Genomic DNA, 18671 nt, shown 5'->3' with positions numbered 1-18671 from the left:
TGGGTAACAGAAAGGTGCTTTCTCTCTTCCCCTTGCGCCCCCGCCCTCATCGGTCAGCGAGGAGACCCTTCCGCGACTGGGCCGGGGCGTGGCCGGACGATGATCACCCTTCTCCATTCGCGCGCAGCATGTTCGTGGATAAATGATCTGCAGACGACCTGATTATCAGGTCGGTAGGTAGGTCAGTCAAACTTTATTAACAAACCAGCGTTCTGACAACTATCCCAGCATGCACCGCGCGCTTCTTCTTCTAGTGCGCGGTGCTAAAAGAAGAAGCACCGCGCGCTAGTCGGCGGCTGCTTACCGTAGTTGCTAGACCTGTTGTGGCTCAGTATTGGTCCATTTATAAGGTGCACCGGATTATAAGGTGCACTGTCGGCTTTTGAGGAAATTGAAGGTTTTTAGGTGCGCTTTATAGTGCAGAAAATACGGTAGTTTAGAGCTGCTTTTAGCAAATAGTAGCACTGTGAGGCTTCTATGCATCTTCTATGCACCCAGGTTGTATTTTTGGCAAAGTAGTGGCCAAAAATACTAATTATGCAAATAAGATTTGGTTGGTTGGTTGGTTGACGGATTGCCTTCCAGAAAAGTGAAGCATGTCATTAATATTCTTTAGGGTAACATCCAAAAAACTGAGATTATTATGGTGTTTATCGTTATAGGGTTTCTGAAAGAGTTAAGCTGTCACTAAATGAAATGGTCCGTCTTAAACTTCTATCCACTTTTCACTCAACTACAAATGAGGGATTTGTAAGCATTCGTTTAAAATCTTGTGCTAAAATAATCTTAAATCTGACTAAAGCCTGAAGTTCACCTAACCTTCTGCAGGAAAGCTTTACTTTGCCAGATCAGATAAAGTGTTTAGGCCACAATGACTGAAAGAAGCGGCCTAAAGAGAATAATTGATGCATTCAATCGAGACCAAACAGTAATCATGATAAACGGAGCATCATCTGCTGTGGTTGTGTTTGCCATCATTGGCAGACTGCCCATAGGACGGGCTCTAATGGAGATGAAGTACTGTCCCAGAACCGTTTCATCAAAACCAACCATCATCTAGACGTCCTACCAAACCGGTCAAAACTTTTGATGCAGAGCTTCCACTGAGCCAAACATAAGAGTTCTTGTTTTTCAAATACGCATTAACACAGTAAAGCTTAAATAAGGTGTTATTCATTAAAAACAGGTGTTTCTAAAGCCACATAAAAAAGTTCAATCGCAAAGATGAAGAATGCAAAGAGATGAAGATTCATCAACACAATACAATAAAATGGCAAGAGTGGTTTGTCACCAAAACAAGAGAAACGTCTCTGTCAGGTTTCACTGAGAAGTGAAGGATGCCACACTGTGGTTGCCACATGACAACGCAGGCCCAGTGCAACATTAAAGTCGACCTGCAGAAACGGATCATCTGTGCATTTCCTACATGCCGTTTCATGCTCAGTCACCCAGCGAGACAAAAAGCTCCAGTACGCTACAGAAAATTAACTCATTCGGCGATTTGAACTCCAGACAACGAGCAAATTCAAAAGAAGACATGTTCCTTTCTGCTTTCATCACAAAAGCAACACTCAGCATAATCCAGGTTATAATCTCAGCCAATCAGTGCACAGGGAAAATTCATGCTTTAGCCGACGACAGGATCCGCCACACTTAAGACAGATTATCCGAGAGTCAGGTTGTATCTCTAGCATTTGTAGGAAAGTGAAGCGTTTCAAGCAGTAAAGGTTTCCAGCAACATTACATGATGTTCACATAAAATCCATTCTACTGTGCTTGTCTCTATATTCTACATTCACAGACAGAGGAACGCATCATCCAGCAACGCCAAAACACAAGACCTTATTAAACAAATGTCACCTCTTCATATCTGTACCGAAGTCAGATTTATGCCGTGCCGACACATAAAGGTTTTAGTCTGGTTATTAGTGGCCGCTGTGGTCTGCCTGTGGCAGCAGAAAAACACAAAGCTAGAGCGACCGCACCACATCACATCACAGCAAACCTGTGAGTGTTTAGACAAAAGGAACAAGCCTGGCCAGGGCAAGTGCTCAGCTGCCTTACTTTCCTCCAGTCAGACGCACCTGGTCAGAGTCTTCCACTACCGCTTGGTCCTGAAACCACAGGGAGAAGGGAGCCCAAGGGACTGACTCACATTGCACACTAGTGAGCAAAGGCAAGCCAAATTATAAAGCAGGTAGTTTAAGGGGAAAGAGCAGCGTGTCTTGTACATTTAAAAAAAAAAAAAAAAGCAAAACTGCTGACTAAGGATGATGTCTTTAAGAAACTAAAGAAATGTTGGGCTGGTTGTGTGGTTGGTGATGGTCTTGTTAAACGTTTGTTGACCTGATTGTACCGTCCTGCTGCAGCACTGGCCTGTTTATGGAGGCATGAAGTGCACAGTGTCATTCTGTTTAGCACTGAAAAACAGTGTTGTGACCTGGAGGATCAGAATATGGAGGATGAGAAGGTAAATCCTTATTACTTAGCACATACAGTGAGAAATGTGGTGGAATACCAAGACCATATGATAAACTATCCATTTCCATTGCAGTGTCAGCATGTAAGCCATGTTTAGAAAATTACACAGATGATGTCATAATAGTCCTTTCAGAGCCTGTTTACTTTTATTTATACTTTAACACATTTCACATCTGGAGTAACTATTGTAAACCCAAACAAGCGACACAGAGTGAATGTCAGTAATTTTTAGAAGCTTGTTTACCGTTTTTCATGTACTTTCATTCATATCTTTCAACAAGCCATTTTATACTTATGTATTTAATTACTGCATATGAGCTTAAGAATCTTGTTATTTCTGGTACATTATAAGAGTTAACAAAAAAAAGGTTACATTTTATGCATTGTTTAATTTCATGTTATTTTTTGATGACTTTATATTGCACCCTAATTCTACTGACTGTGTTTCTGAGCCTATTTCTGACTTTTGATATTTTTAAAGGAGAACATTGTCATAATCAAACCAAAATATCTCTGAGGAATCTCCTGTCGTTTGTTGTAATCACATAAAATAGTTTCCCTACACGCAACAATGATCAAATCATGAAAAATTACTTTTCAAATTATAGGCAAAATGACCAACACCCACATCAATGTGTATCAAATAAAGGTTAATTAACACGTAATAAGTTCTAAAAGTAACAGAAAACAACTGACACTGTACTATCATGTCTCAAATTGACTTTTAAAAAATAAACACTTTTTATATGACATCAAAACTCAAAAGTTTTTAAAGACCGAAAAGAGAGCTGGTATTTAGCCACTTCAGTCCACTGATGACATCTTGTGATCACATGTGGTATTTCTATTCTCTACTGCTTTAAAAGCACTATAGTAAACCAGTCATGTACAAGTCTATAGGGGCCAAAATAAGGACAAAACATGCTCGGTAAATATATTTCTAATATTTGTACTCGTATAAAATTCACACCAGATGTCGTCAACGACCAAAGTAAAAGAAAAGAATAAGAAAAACTGCAATGTCGGGGAAAATAACTTTTTCTTTGTTAATGACACATTCAAGACATTTTCTCCAGAGACAAATTAATCATATGAATTGCTCAAGTGTGATTTTGATAAATTATTTTACATAAACGTTCTATGCACTTTGATCTTTTTTTCTTTTTTTCCATAGATATTCAATTAGATCACATGATTGACTAGCAGCTTTACTTTCTTTCCCTGAAATCGATTAAGAGTTTCCTTGGCTGTTCGTTTGGGTCTAGAAAGTCTGGGTACATTTTTCTATCCATCTGTCCTTCAATTATATGACATCTACCAGAACCACATGTTGGAAGATCAGTCACATCATGATGTTCCCACTTCCAAATTTCACTATTAGTATGGCATTTTTTTCTCCATAGTGCGTGCAATGAAATCTCCAGAGTTTAGCAACGATCTCGTCTCCCCTGATGCCACTGAAAAACTTGTCTAAATTTTCTGAAGCAAACTTTAAAAAGAAGCTTAAACATGGTTTTCCTTCAGCAGAGGGGTTTTACGCAGTGAGGGTGCGTACTGACAAATTCCAGCTAGTTTCTTGGCTTTTTGCACTTTTCTTTTTTTTTACACATCCTTTTTCTTCATGTGTACAAAACTTACTCCTAACACCATTTCCCTTCATTGCACACATTTTATTAACCGATTTGTTTTCATTTTTTGGTTTTTCTGAGCTAAACTTTTACTGAGGACAGCTGTGAATTCAATGTCAAGACTAATATTAGACATATATTCACTGAGAGATATGATGACATTTGAAATACTAGTTTACCTAAAGCGGTGAGGTGATGTTTAAATGTACAACAAGGACATTGCTTGAGAAATTTTAAGGATTTTTGGGGGGTGAGAAACAGTAAAATACATTCATACAGGAGAAGAAGTGAGCATGAAGTACATAAAGATCAAGACGGACAGGAAACGAAAACATGCAGAACCACAAACGTGTAAAAGTACAGGGTTAGGACTAACAGGCAGTCATTTCACAAACAACACAAAGACTCATCAACAAACATAAAAACACCAAAAGGGACTTAATACTCAACTAGACTTTTTTTTTTTACATTCATAAAATGCCCAAATTCTGCATGTAATACACATAATGTTTGCAAAACTGAATTCACAGCAGCATGAGGCCACATACAAATGCACAAGGGTGGGGAATAAATGAAGCAACATGTCACCATAATGAGATGAGACAAAAAAAAGAAGAAAAAAAGGGCCATGTGAGCAGATAAAAGGTGGAGGGAGGGCTGGAGAGGAGAGGGGAGAGGGCTACCTTCAGATTACAGTTATTTTGGCAGTCCTGAGAGGAGGGCAAGACGTGAAGAAAGGAAGAGAGAAACTCTTGCATTAAACATGAACACGTGACACAGGATGTACATTATTCTGTAGGTCTCACCGTGGACACAGGGGGGGAGCAGGAAGCTAAGAGGGGGGAAAACGGAGAAACCACAGAGGGGTTTATGAGGAGGAGAGAGAAGCTGGAGGACAGAGAAGATCCCCACGACACGAAGAGTTCAATAACTCATCAATACAAGCAGTGAAAGGAGCTTTTGCAGAATATTGACTTTGGGGGACAGGGAGGTGAATACCAATACATTTAAGATTCTTTTGTTTTCTTGGGGGTTTTTTTATGTGAAAATTGTACAACAAAGCAGAGCAAAAGTGTTTGTTCATCTCAAATTATCCTAGTGAAATAAACAAAGTGTGTCTCATGAGGATATGTGGAAATATTCAATGTTTATATATAATAACCTTTTGCAAGTATCAGAATGCAGCATGATCGCGTCTAGCATGGATTAGATAAAAGTTAGTGAACGACTTGTAAAACTTCCTCCTGCTTTATTGAATCTACCAACATACAATCAGTAGTACAAATGAAACAAACAGTTAAACTCTGACAATGAAACAATTCACAACAAAGACATATCGTTTAACAACAAGCCACTTTAAAATCTGTACTGTCCAAACTTTCTCACTATTACTATTATAGTCTCGTCATAAAATGCTACTTCTAACTTGCTGCCAACTCTCATAAAACCATTTTTTTCAGGTAAGCATAGCTGAATTAAAATATGTACTTAGCAGCAGACGTTCCTCTGAAAACTGCTTAAAAATGTGATGTAAGAGAAATGTCAGCAGAGATGTAACTATGGAAGGGCTCAAGCAAAGATTTACCAATTGATTTGCACTATGACATTTTGACTAATTAAATCAGACTCAAACTTTTTGGAGGGTGATATTACAATGTCAATAGAAGAATCTGGGCCTTTCTAACAGAAAAGAGGAGTTATGGTAAAGACATGCAAAGTAACGGAGAAACCTGTAAATAGTAGTTCTTCAACAGTTAATGAAACATCTGCAAAAGGTTAGGCTCGCATTGTTTAAGAAAATATTATCACCAGCAATGATACTTCAAACTGGATGGACGAGGATTCAATTGGGATTTTAGATGCTGTATTCTTGCACTGAAAAAACCCAATTGAGCAAACTGACAAATTTATCATTATTTAACTTTCATGAACTCCTTTGCAGTCACTAGCTGCGTTTCCATTGACCATAAAATCGCCCAAATTGGAATTACAAAAATAAATTTGCTTAGCGGAAACCAGTCAAGGTTTTTGACAGAAAGATGTTGAGGTAGTTTCTCGGCTATATCGAAAATTTGTGTATTTCACGAAACTGCAATGGGGACACTTTGTTGATAACCGTCCTGGACATGATACTGAGCTCAGGACAGCTGGACCAACCATGTGTGTGTGTGTGTGTGTGTGTGTGCGTGTGTGTCTTTTATTTAGCCACATTAAGATAAAAACATCTTTTCCAAGAGAGACCTGGCCGAGAAAGCAGCAGCATAAAACACACGGCAAGACGAAACACACAAACACATAATGAACCGTTTCACATTTCATGAGAAATACTCTGCAGACATTGGAGAGGTTACATGAGACACGTGAGCTGACGTCTCTGTCCTTTAAAGCCGACTTGAATCGCCCCAAAGTTACAGGAGGTGACCATCTTAAATCCCTCTGGATATTAATCCAGGTGGCGGGAGAAGAAAGTTTAAAAGCGTTTTTATGCAGTTCAGTTCTAAATCTTCCATTAAAGTTACAGCTAAGTACATTTACTTGAGTCACTTTTTGGAAAAAATAAATAAATAAATACCTGTAAAAAAAAGTAAAAAAAGTATTTTTTACTTTTACTTGAGTAATTTTACTATGAAGTATCACTACTTTTACCTGAGCGAAATTTCTGGGAGTAACTTCACTGAATGAAGAACAAACATGTTTTAACCAGAATTTCACCAGACCTGCAGCTTTTTGTTAAATCTTCATTTGTTTGACATTGAAAGAAATTGATGTGGAAAAATGTTTCTTTTCCCTGACTTTTATTATTTTGTAATTATGCAATTGATCTGAATTATTTTCATTTTGATCATTAAACTACCAAAATGTCCACACAACTTTCTGATGATGTAACTTTTAGATATTAAGTGACTGATGTTTTGATCTGCTTTACCAAATACTTCTATTAAGTCTTACTGGAGTCATTTCTTGGACGGCTACATTTTACTTTTACTTCAGTAAAAAAAGTCCTGAAGTAGAGTAACTCTTACTCGAGTACAACTTTTGAGTAATCTACTCTTTTGACTTAGTATGACAAACACTTTCTGTTTTGAAAAAAGAAATCCAATTTAAGTTTCAAGTGAGAAATCAATTTGTCCATATTTAGAAACTGTTTGGCTGCTCTACTATGAAAAATGTATTTTTAATGCTAGATACGTACATACAGCTCTGGAAAAAAATTAAGAGACCACTTAAAATGATCAGTTTCTCTGATTTTACTTTGTATGGGTATATGTTTGAGTAAAATTAACATTATTCTTTATTCTATGAACTACTGACAGCGTGTTTCTGAAATTCCAAGCAAAAACTTTGTATTTATTCGCAGAAAATAAGAAATGGTCAAAATAAAGAAAAAGATGCAAAGAAAACAATTCATTTAGCAACAACAATACTAAAGTTTTAACTCAGGAAGAGTTCAGAAATCAACATTAAGTGGAAGAACCAGGAGGTTTTCAATGCGGTTCAGTGCAGTGGGTTCTTCATTTTTTCCAGAGCTGCACATATGCAAAAAATTCACATGTCAAAGGACAAAGACATGAGCTGGAAAAAGATCGACACACTAAGTGACATAAAGAAACTAACAGGAAAACAGAGGGGTGATCATTTTAAAGCGATCCTCACCTCAAATTTCTTCCTCAGTTCGTCGTTCCCATCATCCTCCACTGAGATGGGGACATTGTAGTACTCCCCCTCCTCCTGACACAATAACTTGAACCTAAAGACACACGGAGGAAGAACAAAGAGGAAGGAAACACAAAGGAAAGAATCGGAAGATTAAAAAAAAATAAGCAGCTATTCCTCCAATGATCTTAAATTGAGTAAATAAGTAAATAATAAAGCAGCTAAATTGATCATACATTTACATTCTAAAATATATGAGATAAAATCCCAATAAAATGTAACTAAGTTTGTGGTTGTAACACAAAACAGTAAGCTAAGGCTACATAACAGGAATAAGCATGAAATATTAAAATAATGTCTGTATAGAACAATTAAACTGCTAAGTAGAGCAAAAGTCACTTTCTTCAAACATAATTTAATTTTTTTTTATCTAATAAACATCAGAGTATTTACTTGATATGTAGGTTTTACGGCTAAAGGTTTCCAACTATTTCTGTTTGCGGTTTAGAGAAGCGCTAATCAACATTACCAGCCGCAGGCAGGAGACTTCATGAGCTCTGACACGCCAAAGGAAAGGGATCCCATGAAGTCGTTCCTAGTGGTCCGATCCCAGTCCCACACTTCTACAGACAGCCTGCGATCTTTGTCCGAAGGCTTCAGCTTGCTGAAAAGCACATCATGATCATTATCAAGTAAAAACAAAAAAGAAAAGGAAAACAAAGGGATACCAAGGTTTCCCCCAGCCCGGTGGTTGTGGCGCTCGACAGACATTCACCCAGCGGTCCGCTGTGTTTATTAATTTAAAAATGTTTAAAGTTGACGGGAAATATGAAAATATCACTTGATAATTATGCGTTATTGGAAGATCAATACCTGAACACAAACTATAAACTCTTAAAAAATGCAAACATAAAAAAAAAAAAACTTAAATAAATAAGCGATGCTAAGCCTGGTGGGGGCACAAGTAAAGCCTGGTGGCCCTCCAGGCTTTACTAGAGGGCCACCTCCCTGGCGTTTCCCCTGGCGTACAGGGGAAACCCTGGGTACAACTTCCTGATAATCAATTCCTTCTGTACTCCATGATTACTTTAGGCAAGTGGAATTTCAGACAACGTCTTGCGGCTTCATGAAGGACAGAACAGAGAGAAGATGGGAAATAAATGGCGCTCACAAAACTATGGTCTCGTCCCATCTGGGGTTGAGGTTGGAGTATATTCTTTTGGTCTTCTGCTTGGTCTCGTTTTTAGGATCCGGTATGAGCTTGAGTTTGACGTACGGATCGGAGAGGCCGTTGGGATCCATGGGAATGAGGTTTTTGCCTTCAACAACTGAAAGAGACGAAGAATGAGGAAAAACGTTTAATCTGGCTGTTAAAACGAAGACGAGATGGCGTACAGTGGATACACAAATATAAAAATTTACAACACCACTAATATTTTTGTCAGATGTATTTTTTTTGTGACATCCACCGGGGAAAAAAGAGAAAAAAATAAAAGAATAAATTTTGACTTCAATCTTCTGAGATCAAAAGTCAGCATTCTGTGCAGTTTTGAAGTTACATTTCACATTATCATTCTATCCTAGAAAATAATCCTTCAAAGTCTAGAATGAACATAGCATTCACATTAGGTGTATGTAAACTTCTGACCAGAAGGCTGTAATCTGAACGAGTTCATCATAAGTAAGCATGCTGATAAAAAGAAGGGCTTGTTATATTTGCACTTCCTCTCTTATCCACACGGACGTCCTGTTTAATGTTTAGCCAGAGACCACAGGTTGGTCATGTCAGGAAAACAAACAAAAAAAAAAACAAAAACTGAATTTTAATCAACAGGTGAACATCTGTAAAATGAAATCGATAGATTCTGGATCAAACGACAAGCTGCAGCCTATGAGGATTATTCCTGCTTCTGAGACATAAAGGGACCGAATGCAGGGAGGCATTATGGGAACAGTGAGTCAGACATGCAAGCTGTGTCATGCTTAAGTAGGCGAAGGCTCTCGTCTTGTCCTCCCATATGTAGTTATTAAGTAAACAAGGGCACACTGGGGACATTAGCGCTCCATTAGCGCTTAGATTTGGAGCACCGCCAGACATGCACTACTCTACAGCACACACATATATCTGCATGCAGTCAGGTGTATGTATACACACACACACGCTGTGTTTATCGACACACATTGGACTGAAATTCCCTGCAGAAGCAACATGAATGCATGGCTGCTTGGCTGAACCGCGAACCACTGAGACTTTATGTCCTGTTACTGAGACATAAAGGGACCAAATGGTATTACATTACATACATATAATACTTGGTATTATATTACATACCAAGTATTTTTGGTCTAGTTTCTAATGCAAATATCTTAGCACACTTGAAATAAGAACAAAACTAACTTACAAGCAACTGTTTAAATATAGGAGCTAACAGAGTCAACACAAAAAGTATGAGTTCACTGATAACAAAACATTTTTTCAGTGTTATAAGTGAAATAATCTGTTATCAATATTAAAGCTGTAATATGTAGCTTTTACAAAAAATATTTTTTGACATATTTGTTGAAATTCTTACTATGTTGTGACAAAATGGTATGAAACAGATATGTGAAAAAAATGGGTGCCAGTTTAGAGAGGTTTCACTGCGGCTGAGCAGTGACCTCCCGTCATGAGGCATTTCAGAGAAAAACAAAAGAACCGGCCGGTTTCCTGGAAATCAAGAGTTTAGCAGCTTCCGTCTCAGATAATTGTATTTTATTTCATTTGAACTGGTAAACCAAAAGCAGTTAAACTGAAAATATAATCATGAATATAAGCCATTGAGTCAACAGGCCTACTTTCTCAAATTAAATCAAAACACATGGTTCAGACACAATGAAGAGCCTTTGGAGGTTATGGCATATATGGATGATGACAACATTACTAAATATTATACTGAACAGCAGAATATTAACAGCAACTGTCTTTTTATCCGAGTGTCTGAGCCAAACAGGGTTTTGTTTAACTAATATGTGTCACTTTATGTTACTTAGTTTTTGGGCCAAAACCAACAGTAATTGTAATTGTTTGACATCATGTTGAAAACTCATGAGTAAAACCCAACCTGCCTGCATGCAGAAAAGTGAAACTATGCTTTTTTTTTGTTTTACTTACTTCCTCATCTTCAGAGTTGAAAGTGAATAAAGCTGCCATAAACTGCATACTGACATATGCTGAGCAAGTATGAGTTTCTGCTAGATAAGAACTCATTTCTTGATTTCCAACAGGATTTATCTCCTGTTCGCTCTGCTCTACACATAACATGTTTGAATGATTATTATTATTATTTTTTTTTTTTGCTCATGTAAATTGATATCCTCAGCTGCTCTTAATCCAAACGTATTATAAGTCATTTTTGCATACTTCAGATTCCAGCTACAAATATGCAAAAGCGACCGCCCCCGTATGATATTTAGAAATAAAAAGGACATTGTTCAGACTGTTATGAAGAACTGAGACAGAAAAATTAAACCAGGCATATTTTAGCTGTGGACACAGTTCAGATTTAAGGGCTAAAATAGTGTCTAAAAAAAAACTAAGCACAGTAATCAATATAAAGGAAACCACATGAGAAATTGCATTGACATCATTTTTAGTTGTGTGAAAGACAATGAAGTGATGCTGAAAATTTTTTGATGGCTCTACAGACTGAATGTATAAATTATCTGCCATATTTTAACTGCCTTGCAACAACTGGGGTTTACTTGCTCACAGGAAACACAATTGGTGGTTATTGTGTTTCCATTTGTCACCGGTAGGGGGCATCCCAGACTATCTAATTCAGCTCAGACGGCACAGAGCATTGACTTTCTGGGAGAAATCAAACAAAGTGCGTTTGTGTAACTATGTGAGGATGGAAGAAACGCTCTTTTCAACCCATTGTGCTTCACAGGGGGAAATGAGCATTTGTGCCGTTTTCAAGCCACTGACCCTCTTTAACCAATTAGTCAAAAAAAAAAAAAAAAAAGCTTTTAGAGTTGTCATAACTGCTGACACTGCGTAAGAAATCCAATCTGCTCTCTATGAGGTCTATAATTCCACTATTATTTCATCCTTTGTCAAGACGTCGTTCTTATTGAAAAGAACGAGCTGCTCAAGTTCGTTCTTTTTTACAAATTTATTTTGTAAAAAATCAAAATACGCGTCAGCTGCTGTTCTGAGACACAAGCAAAACGAAATAGTCAAATAGAAGGACTGTAAAGCACAGGAGAGATGATGAAAGGTGGGTTCATGTGTTGAAGGCAGAGGGAAAAAGCTGAGAGGAGGGAGCTGAGGCAGGAAAACACAGTGGGAATACCAACAACACGACTTCTGGGAGTCTGGCAGCAGAAATCCCTCAGCAACAAAGTTCAGCTGTTCCCCTGAACTCCGTGGGGACGCTGTGAACAGGAACGTTGTCTGTGTGTGTATTTATCTGTTAGTGTGACGGGGGGGGGATGCAACGTCTGGCCCACTGTGTCCCACTGCGCTCCACGGATCACTTCTCAAATGAAAATGTTTCGACACATCGTCTTGAAGTTAAAAGGCGTGAAAACGAATCTCTGAAGCTTTTGGGAAAGTTCTAGCATGTTCCGATAATAAAATTGTCCCTGCGGACCAACGTATTCTTGTAAAAAGGTTTTATTTACGCAGTGGAAACGCTTATGCAGAGACAAAAAAAAAGTCTTGCTCTCGGATGACGCTGCTTCATAAATATCAGCAAACAATAGAATTCAAAGGTGGACACATCCATGGAAAATACCAGGTTTGTAAAGATTGTAATAAATAACTTCAAGCTATTTTTGATATATAAAGTGACATTTATTATGTAAAGTTCAAATGAAAAAAGGAAACAATCTGCTTTGAGAAAAACAAATAAGTCGGCTCGACACGATAAACTTTGTTGGACGTGAAATTGTCACAAAAATTATTGCAATAAATGATAATATTGTTGTTTAGAGGGCATTTTTCAGGTTATATAATGATAATCGCATAATAATGCAAGTTTACCCTCTCAAAGACCGATAAATGTTCTTTAAAAATTTAAGTTTAACACTGGAAGAGGAAGATTAAAAAAAAAAAATTTAAAAATACAGCGTAAATAAAAAACACACACAACCAGAACCATAAATGAAATTAATTATTAAGCCTTTGTAAATAAAATTTAAAAGATATCAATCATCTGGATGGAAATCATCAAGCTTATTTCTATTCACCATGTTACTAATTGATTAACTGATTTATTTTGGCTTTTAAACGATGCTGAAATAACTGGGACACTATTAGGTCTTTGCACTATTAACGTCTGAAAACACATTTTGATTCAATTTCTACATCGGGTCTGTTAGGAGACAAATACGTTCCAAATCTATCAGAATTTGAGAATCGACCACAACGCTCGTCAGACGATCACACAGATTTAGTTCTCGACTTGAAGGTTTTTGTTGAATGAAGCCATCGAGTCAGAGTGACACTGAAGAATTTCATCTGTTCTCATCTTTTGCTAAGTGGAAGAAACTTGGAGGTGTTGGAACAAAAATTTATATTTAGAACTTCGTATTTTCATCTAAAAAAAAAAAAACCCTGAATTTCTACCTAAACAGATTTACCCCACATCATGGTGACGCCACCTCTGTGTTTCCCTGTGAGTTCAGTGTTCGGTGTTGTTTTTGTGTCAAAAATACAGTTTGGAATTGTAACCAACCAAAACACGTCCTACCAGAAGGCTTTGAGAGATTTTAGCCAGGCATGGTTCTGTTTAGTAACTCTACTTCTTCTTCCAGACATGTAGAGATGTCAACAATATCGGCTCTCATTTCTCTACAAAATGCAACAACTTGGATTGAAAAAGAATCTATCGTTCTTCCTTCATCTGACTACAAGTAGATGAGTAACAAAGCATGAAAAAAAGCATGCAGTAAATAATAACTGGACTCATTTTTACTGTTCGTGGGCTGCTAAAAATATCTTCTCGGCAACCCATCACCGACTCGCTGAAACCTCCCGGCCGTGCAGCCAAAAGCGAGCTAAATGCAGAAGCTAAATAGTTATGAGCTGGAAAGATTCTGGCTCCAGTTCCATCTCGAGTGCCATCAGCTGCGTCATTGTAACTCTGACTCATTGGAGAAAAATCTAATAACTGAATTTTTAAGTGAATTTTTCCCTTGGCCAAAGAGACTGTTGGATTCTGTGCAAATTGAATCAGACACTACAAAGAAATGGAAATTACTGCGAAGCCGGGCTGCCGCGTTAGCGCAGGCACGCAGGACGCTGGACGGCGATCATCATTTTGGAAACTGGCAGACTCTGTTCAAACACCAGCGAGGAGCTTTGATGCAATCTGAAAAAAATTATATTTGGACAGAGATGGTAACTCTACACTTAAATCTCAGTTTTTATTTTATTAGGGTTGCAGTATTATAGTCGATTTGCCAATTTAATTGTAAGGATATTGTATTTCCTAGAATCTGAGGCAGAAATTGTTTTCTTTACAAAAAGAAATAAGTTCATCTGAATATTAAAAAAGACTTTTATTGTTTGACTGAAAACTAGGATACTCAAAAACTGAGTAACACATCAATGCGTCAATCAAAATATAACATTTAAGTGTTTTAGAGAACAAAATGAAAATAATTTATATAAATAAAATAACTACAAAGTGACAAAATCAGGCAAAAATAAAACTTTTTCCAAATCAATTTCTTTCAATGTAAAACTTATGAAACGTCAACAAAAACAACATTTTACTCAAGTAAGAGTGGCGATACTTTATAATAAAGTTACTCGGGTAAAAGTAAAAACTACAATGTAGTAAAAATACTCCTAAGTATCTTTTCCCCAAAAAGTTACTCAAGTAAATGTAATTCTGTCCATCATGGGACACAATGGATTAAGAAATCTCAAAATCTCCCGTAAGGATCTACATGCACTACTTAACATGCTAACCATGTATTTTCTGGTTTAGTACATTTGGAAAAAGGACAAAACTAACATATCAGCATGAAATAAGACCTTATTTTAAGTCAATAATTCCTTAATATTGATGAACAAAGAGCTAAATCCATTGGCAGATTATTTCACTTATAACAGGACATTTTTCCCATGTTATAAGTGCAATAATCTGCCAGTGGAACTAGCTCTTTTTCACCAATATTAAGGAGTTATTTACTTAAAACAAACTCCTATTTCTTGTTGAAAAGTTATTTGTAAGTTAGTTTTGTCCTATTCCAAGTGTGCTAAGATATTTACACTAAAAACTTGCATCAAAAATAAGATTTTGTGTTTTTGCAGTGCAATGCGGAGCTGTGTAACACCTACTGCTCTCTCTCACAAAAGGAAAAAAGCTGCTTCCAGACTTCAACTGTAACATCTGGGTCCTTAATCCAACTCCATACACGGGACTAGATAAATTAATTAAAATAAGGTGGCTTATAAATTCAGGGGGGCTTTTTCCCCTGCAAAACTGTGTATATCAACAAGGGAGCAAAATGTATTCATGTATTTATTACCAGTTTCTCTCACAAAACCCAAAAGGAGCAAGCGGCTCCCCGGAGGTTTCTGTCCTCATATATTCCCCCAGTGTGGAGAATAAATGAGAAACTAAGAGGGGGAAAAAATGCTCTCTTCCAAGTGAATATCCCTCCCTGGGATATTGGCTGCGAATAAATGAACAATAGTGTTGCTGTAACAAATACGAGGGTGGCTTTCTCAGCTCCACCAAACAGAGAAGAGATCTGTGTAGCAATACAATATAAACAGCGGGAAACAAGCTTAGTCATGTCTATCCTCTAGCAAAAAAAAAAAAAAAAATCATTTTGTCTTGCTGAGTTCCTCCCTAATTTTCTCTCCACCCCAAACAATAACAGACTCTTACAACTTATGCTTTTTTGGATTCTGTAGACTAATTTCTCTCTCTTTTTTTTTTTTTTCTGGGTGAGTCATTATTTAATTTAGCTATTTGAGTGTCTGCAGCCAAAAAGTCTGATTGTCTGGCCTGGAGTTCATGTACGGGGTTTGAAGGACCAGCTGCTTCCCCTGGCATCCGTGTCACTTCCTGCTAGACATTTTGACTCTGGCCAGCTGATGACTTGGAGACGGTCACTGAATGTGTGTTTTCTGGTTTCACGTCCTCTTCGTTTTGTTTCACGGTGTCAAAAGTCCCCACATTTCATATCTGTCTTCAAGTCAGAAAAAATGTTCATACAAAAATTCAGATTCTGGGGAAACTCGAACAAAAATAATAATGTTAATTAAAAACGGGAGGAATGGTTTTTGAAGTAAATGCTTGTACTTTCTTCCGAGTTTGTTTCAATAAAATAATTTCAGAAATACAACTTTGTACATAAAATAATACCAGCTGCTAACCACCTTAATCAAAAGGAAACTATTTTCAGGATTTATTTTTCTATTAACTCTCATTTGAACCAATTTCGGTTCAGTCAAACAGGATGCAAACTGCTATCTGAAGCCAAATTAAATTTCCACGGGTATTTGAAAGAGTTTTTTTTGTTGTTGTTGTATTTGGCTCAGTTGACCTATTAATCTTTTAATTTAATGAGAGGGGATTTGGTTTTGAGTGAAATGTTTTTCTGTTTTCTTTGGGGTATTAGAGGATAGGAGTAAATAGAAATACGTCTCATATTTTTGGGATAAAAAATTAACTATGCAATCTTAAAATTCCCATGAGTTACAGTGAGGTTTGTGGTGTGACAACAAGTGAAAAGTTCAAGATTTTTGAAAACTTTTTGCAAGACACTGTGTCACTTTTATGCTGCAAGATCAGTTGTGTTGTTTAGTAGACACCCACTAAAATGCTCTGTCATTATTTATTGTCCATTATGAATATTTTTAACCCCATGATTTTTGACAACTATATCAGAGATTCTTCAGGTTTCACCAACTCAAATTAAAAACCTTTCTAAGACCATTATGGATACAATTTAAGACTCAAAGACTTTAAGGTTCAAAGATGATCAACTGTCCAGCCTCGACCGCCTTGAGTCACAGAATGAATAAAGATGAGTGCAGGTGACTCAAACTTTAGCCTGACAGAAAAGTCCTGAGGGAAAAAATAGTAATGGTTCTGCCACAACAAAATTTGAGACCTGTGTTTAACATATCTAAGGCCGGCTTGAATTTTTTAACCGCATTTAAGAAATGTTAAGGCTTTACTGTCAGATACATGAATTTGAGACTTTTTAATGGTGTACAGACTCCCTGTTTGGCAGGTACACCACTAACAAACGGATTACACTTGTGTTGCAAAAACGGTCCATGATGTAAAGTTTCCTCTCTCCCTGTCATCCGCTACACTTTCTTGCCACTCTGCATCTTCATGTAACACGATTCTGTTGGCAGGCCTGTCTGCAAGACGTCCACAGCAGCTAATGAAATCTGAAATGCAATCTGGCCTGAGTGGGCCGCAGGCTGGGACAGCACTTCTACACACAAACACCTACCCACAAAAACACAAGACCAATGAACACGAACGGGACAGCATGCATGAGCTCACATCAGGAATACGACTCGCCGCAGATCCTCAGTAATCAGCCGGTTTTGCACAAAGCAAACACGAAGCAGTTGATAATAGTGGTTCCCCTCCCGCCGCCTAACCAACGCACACATGCTGTCACACTTCTGTGGTCACACACACGCAGGTGCGAAAGAAGCACGGAAGTTTTGGAAATGGAGTATACACAGTGGTCTGTGCTTGAAAAATGTGCACAAGGTTAAAGACATGCACCTTAAATCAGACATGTACTGTACATTCACTGTACAAGAAGTTTTCCTTATTATCTCAGTTTTGCTTAGACTAAAATCTGTCCTGTTTTAAGTCATTATGTAAAGGTATACAAACAATTTCTATTTGGTGAATGCCGGAGTAATGGAAGATTTATGAGATTTGTTTGTCAGAATGCTACGCCTTTAAACAAATGGAAAAGAAAACGGCCAAATTACCAACAGATGATTTTTGATATGGGCTATATGGGCGGTTGTCCAGGGCGGTACGAGAACAGATAGTGGGTGGGGTGGCAAGATGTTTAAGGCTACAGATGAAGGAGGTATCCTTATTTGTCAGTGAAGTTTTGAGAAACTTTTTTATTCCTGATGATCAATGAGCAGCTGGAAGCTCCTGACTGCGTCTGGGAAACATGAAGACTATTTTATAAGCTCAGTGCAAGACTGCACTACGTTTCTTACCAACAAGTTCACCAGTTTGATGCCTGCTGCCTTTGGGTTTTGTAAGAAATGCTCATAAGAGCCATGAACCAAGCACTAAAAGCCTTGTGAAGATGCCGGTAATAAAGCTAGTTTATCATGGGGACAAGTTTTGTACCCTTTGGACTAAATGGCCACTTACTAAGGAAGAAGCTATTATTTCAATTTCAAGATGAAAAAGCCAGACTGGAGTTTTCAAATGGACTTACAGGAAAAAGATGTTCATTTTCCCGTATTTTGATTAGGTTTAAATTGAAGCTTCAGGCAATACATAAACACTGCAGTGCTACATTTGAAGTAAAAAGAGGTAAGCTTCAAAGCCTGAGAACGCCGTCCAAACTGTCAAACACCCACACTGAATTGATGCTATGTGGGTGTTTCACTGCAGAAGGGGCAAGTGGACTTCGCAAAACAGATTGTGATACAAGCCAAGAGCATTATGTGAAAATATGGAAGCAATATCTCTTAATAGCCATTAAGTTCATATTTGGGCACAAACGGGTCTTTTCCATTTGGACCATGAGCCTGCCCACACCACCAAGCTAGATGCGAAAAGCGCCTAAGGGCAACGACATCAATGTTTTGACTTTGTCAAATCATTAAAAGTCCTGATCGCAATCAAACTGGGAATTTTGATTGAGCTAGAAAGCAAGGCGACATCAGAACCTGAGTAG

General features: G+C 37.6%; 1 protein-coding gene across 2 annotated transcripts in view; it reads right to left on the bottom strand.

The window, feature by feature from the left end:
• The window catches only part of prkcaa (protein kinase C, alpha, a), a 141440-nt gene that overhangs the window by 36395 nt on the left and 86374 nt on the right, over window positions 1-18671 (bottom strand). The window contains exons 6-9 of one of the 2 annotated variants that reach the window (XM_008420254.2): window positions 8935-9091; window positions 8293-8427; window positions 7764-7857; window positions 4793-4819 (exon numbers count right to left, since the gene is read on the bottom strand). In XM_008420254.2, the coding sequence (XP_008418476.1) occupies window positions 4793-4819; window positions 7764-7857; window positions 8293-8427; window positions 8935-9091 (413 nt within the window). The remainder of the gene's footprint in view (window positions 1-4792; window positions 4820-7763; window positions 7858-8292; window positions 8428-8934; window positions 9092-18671) is intronic. The other variant, XM_017305920.1, reaches the window with a different exon arrangement.

The sequence above is a fragment of the Poecilia reticulata genome, linkage group LG1, assembly GCF_000633615.1.
Source record: "Poecilia reticulata strain Guanapo linkage group LG1, Guppy_female_1.0+MT, whole genome shotgun sequence".
Taxonomy (NCBI): domain Eukaryota; kingdom Metazoa; phylum Chordata; class Actinopteri; order Cyprinodontiformes; family Poeciliidae; genus Poecilia; species Poecilia reticulata.
This window is presented reverse-complemented; position numbering and strand designations above follow the sequence as displayed.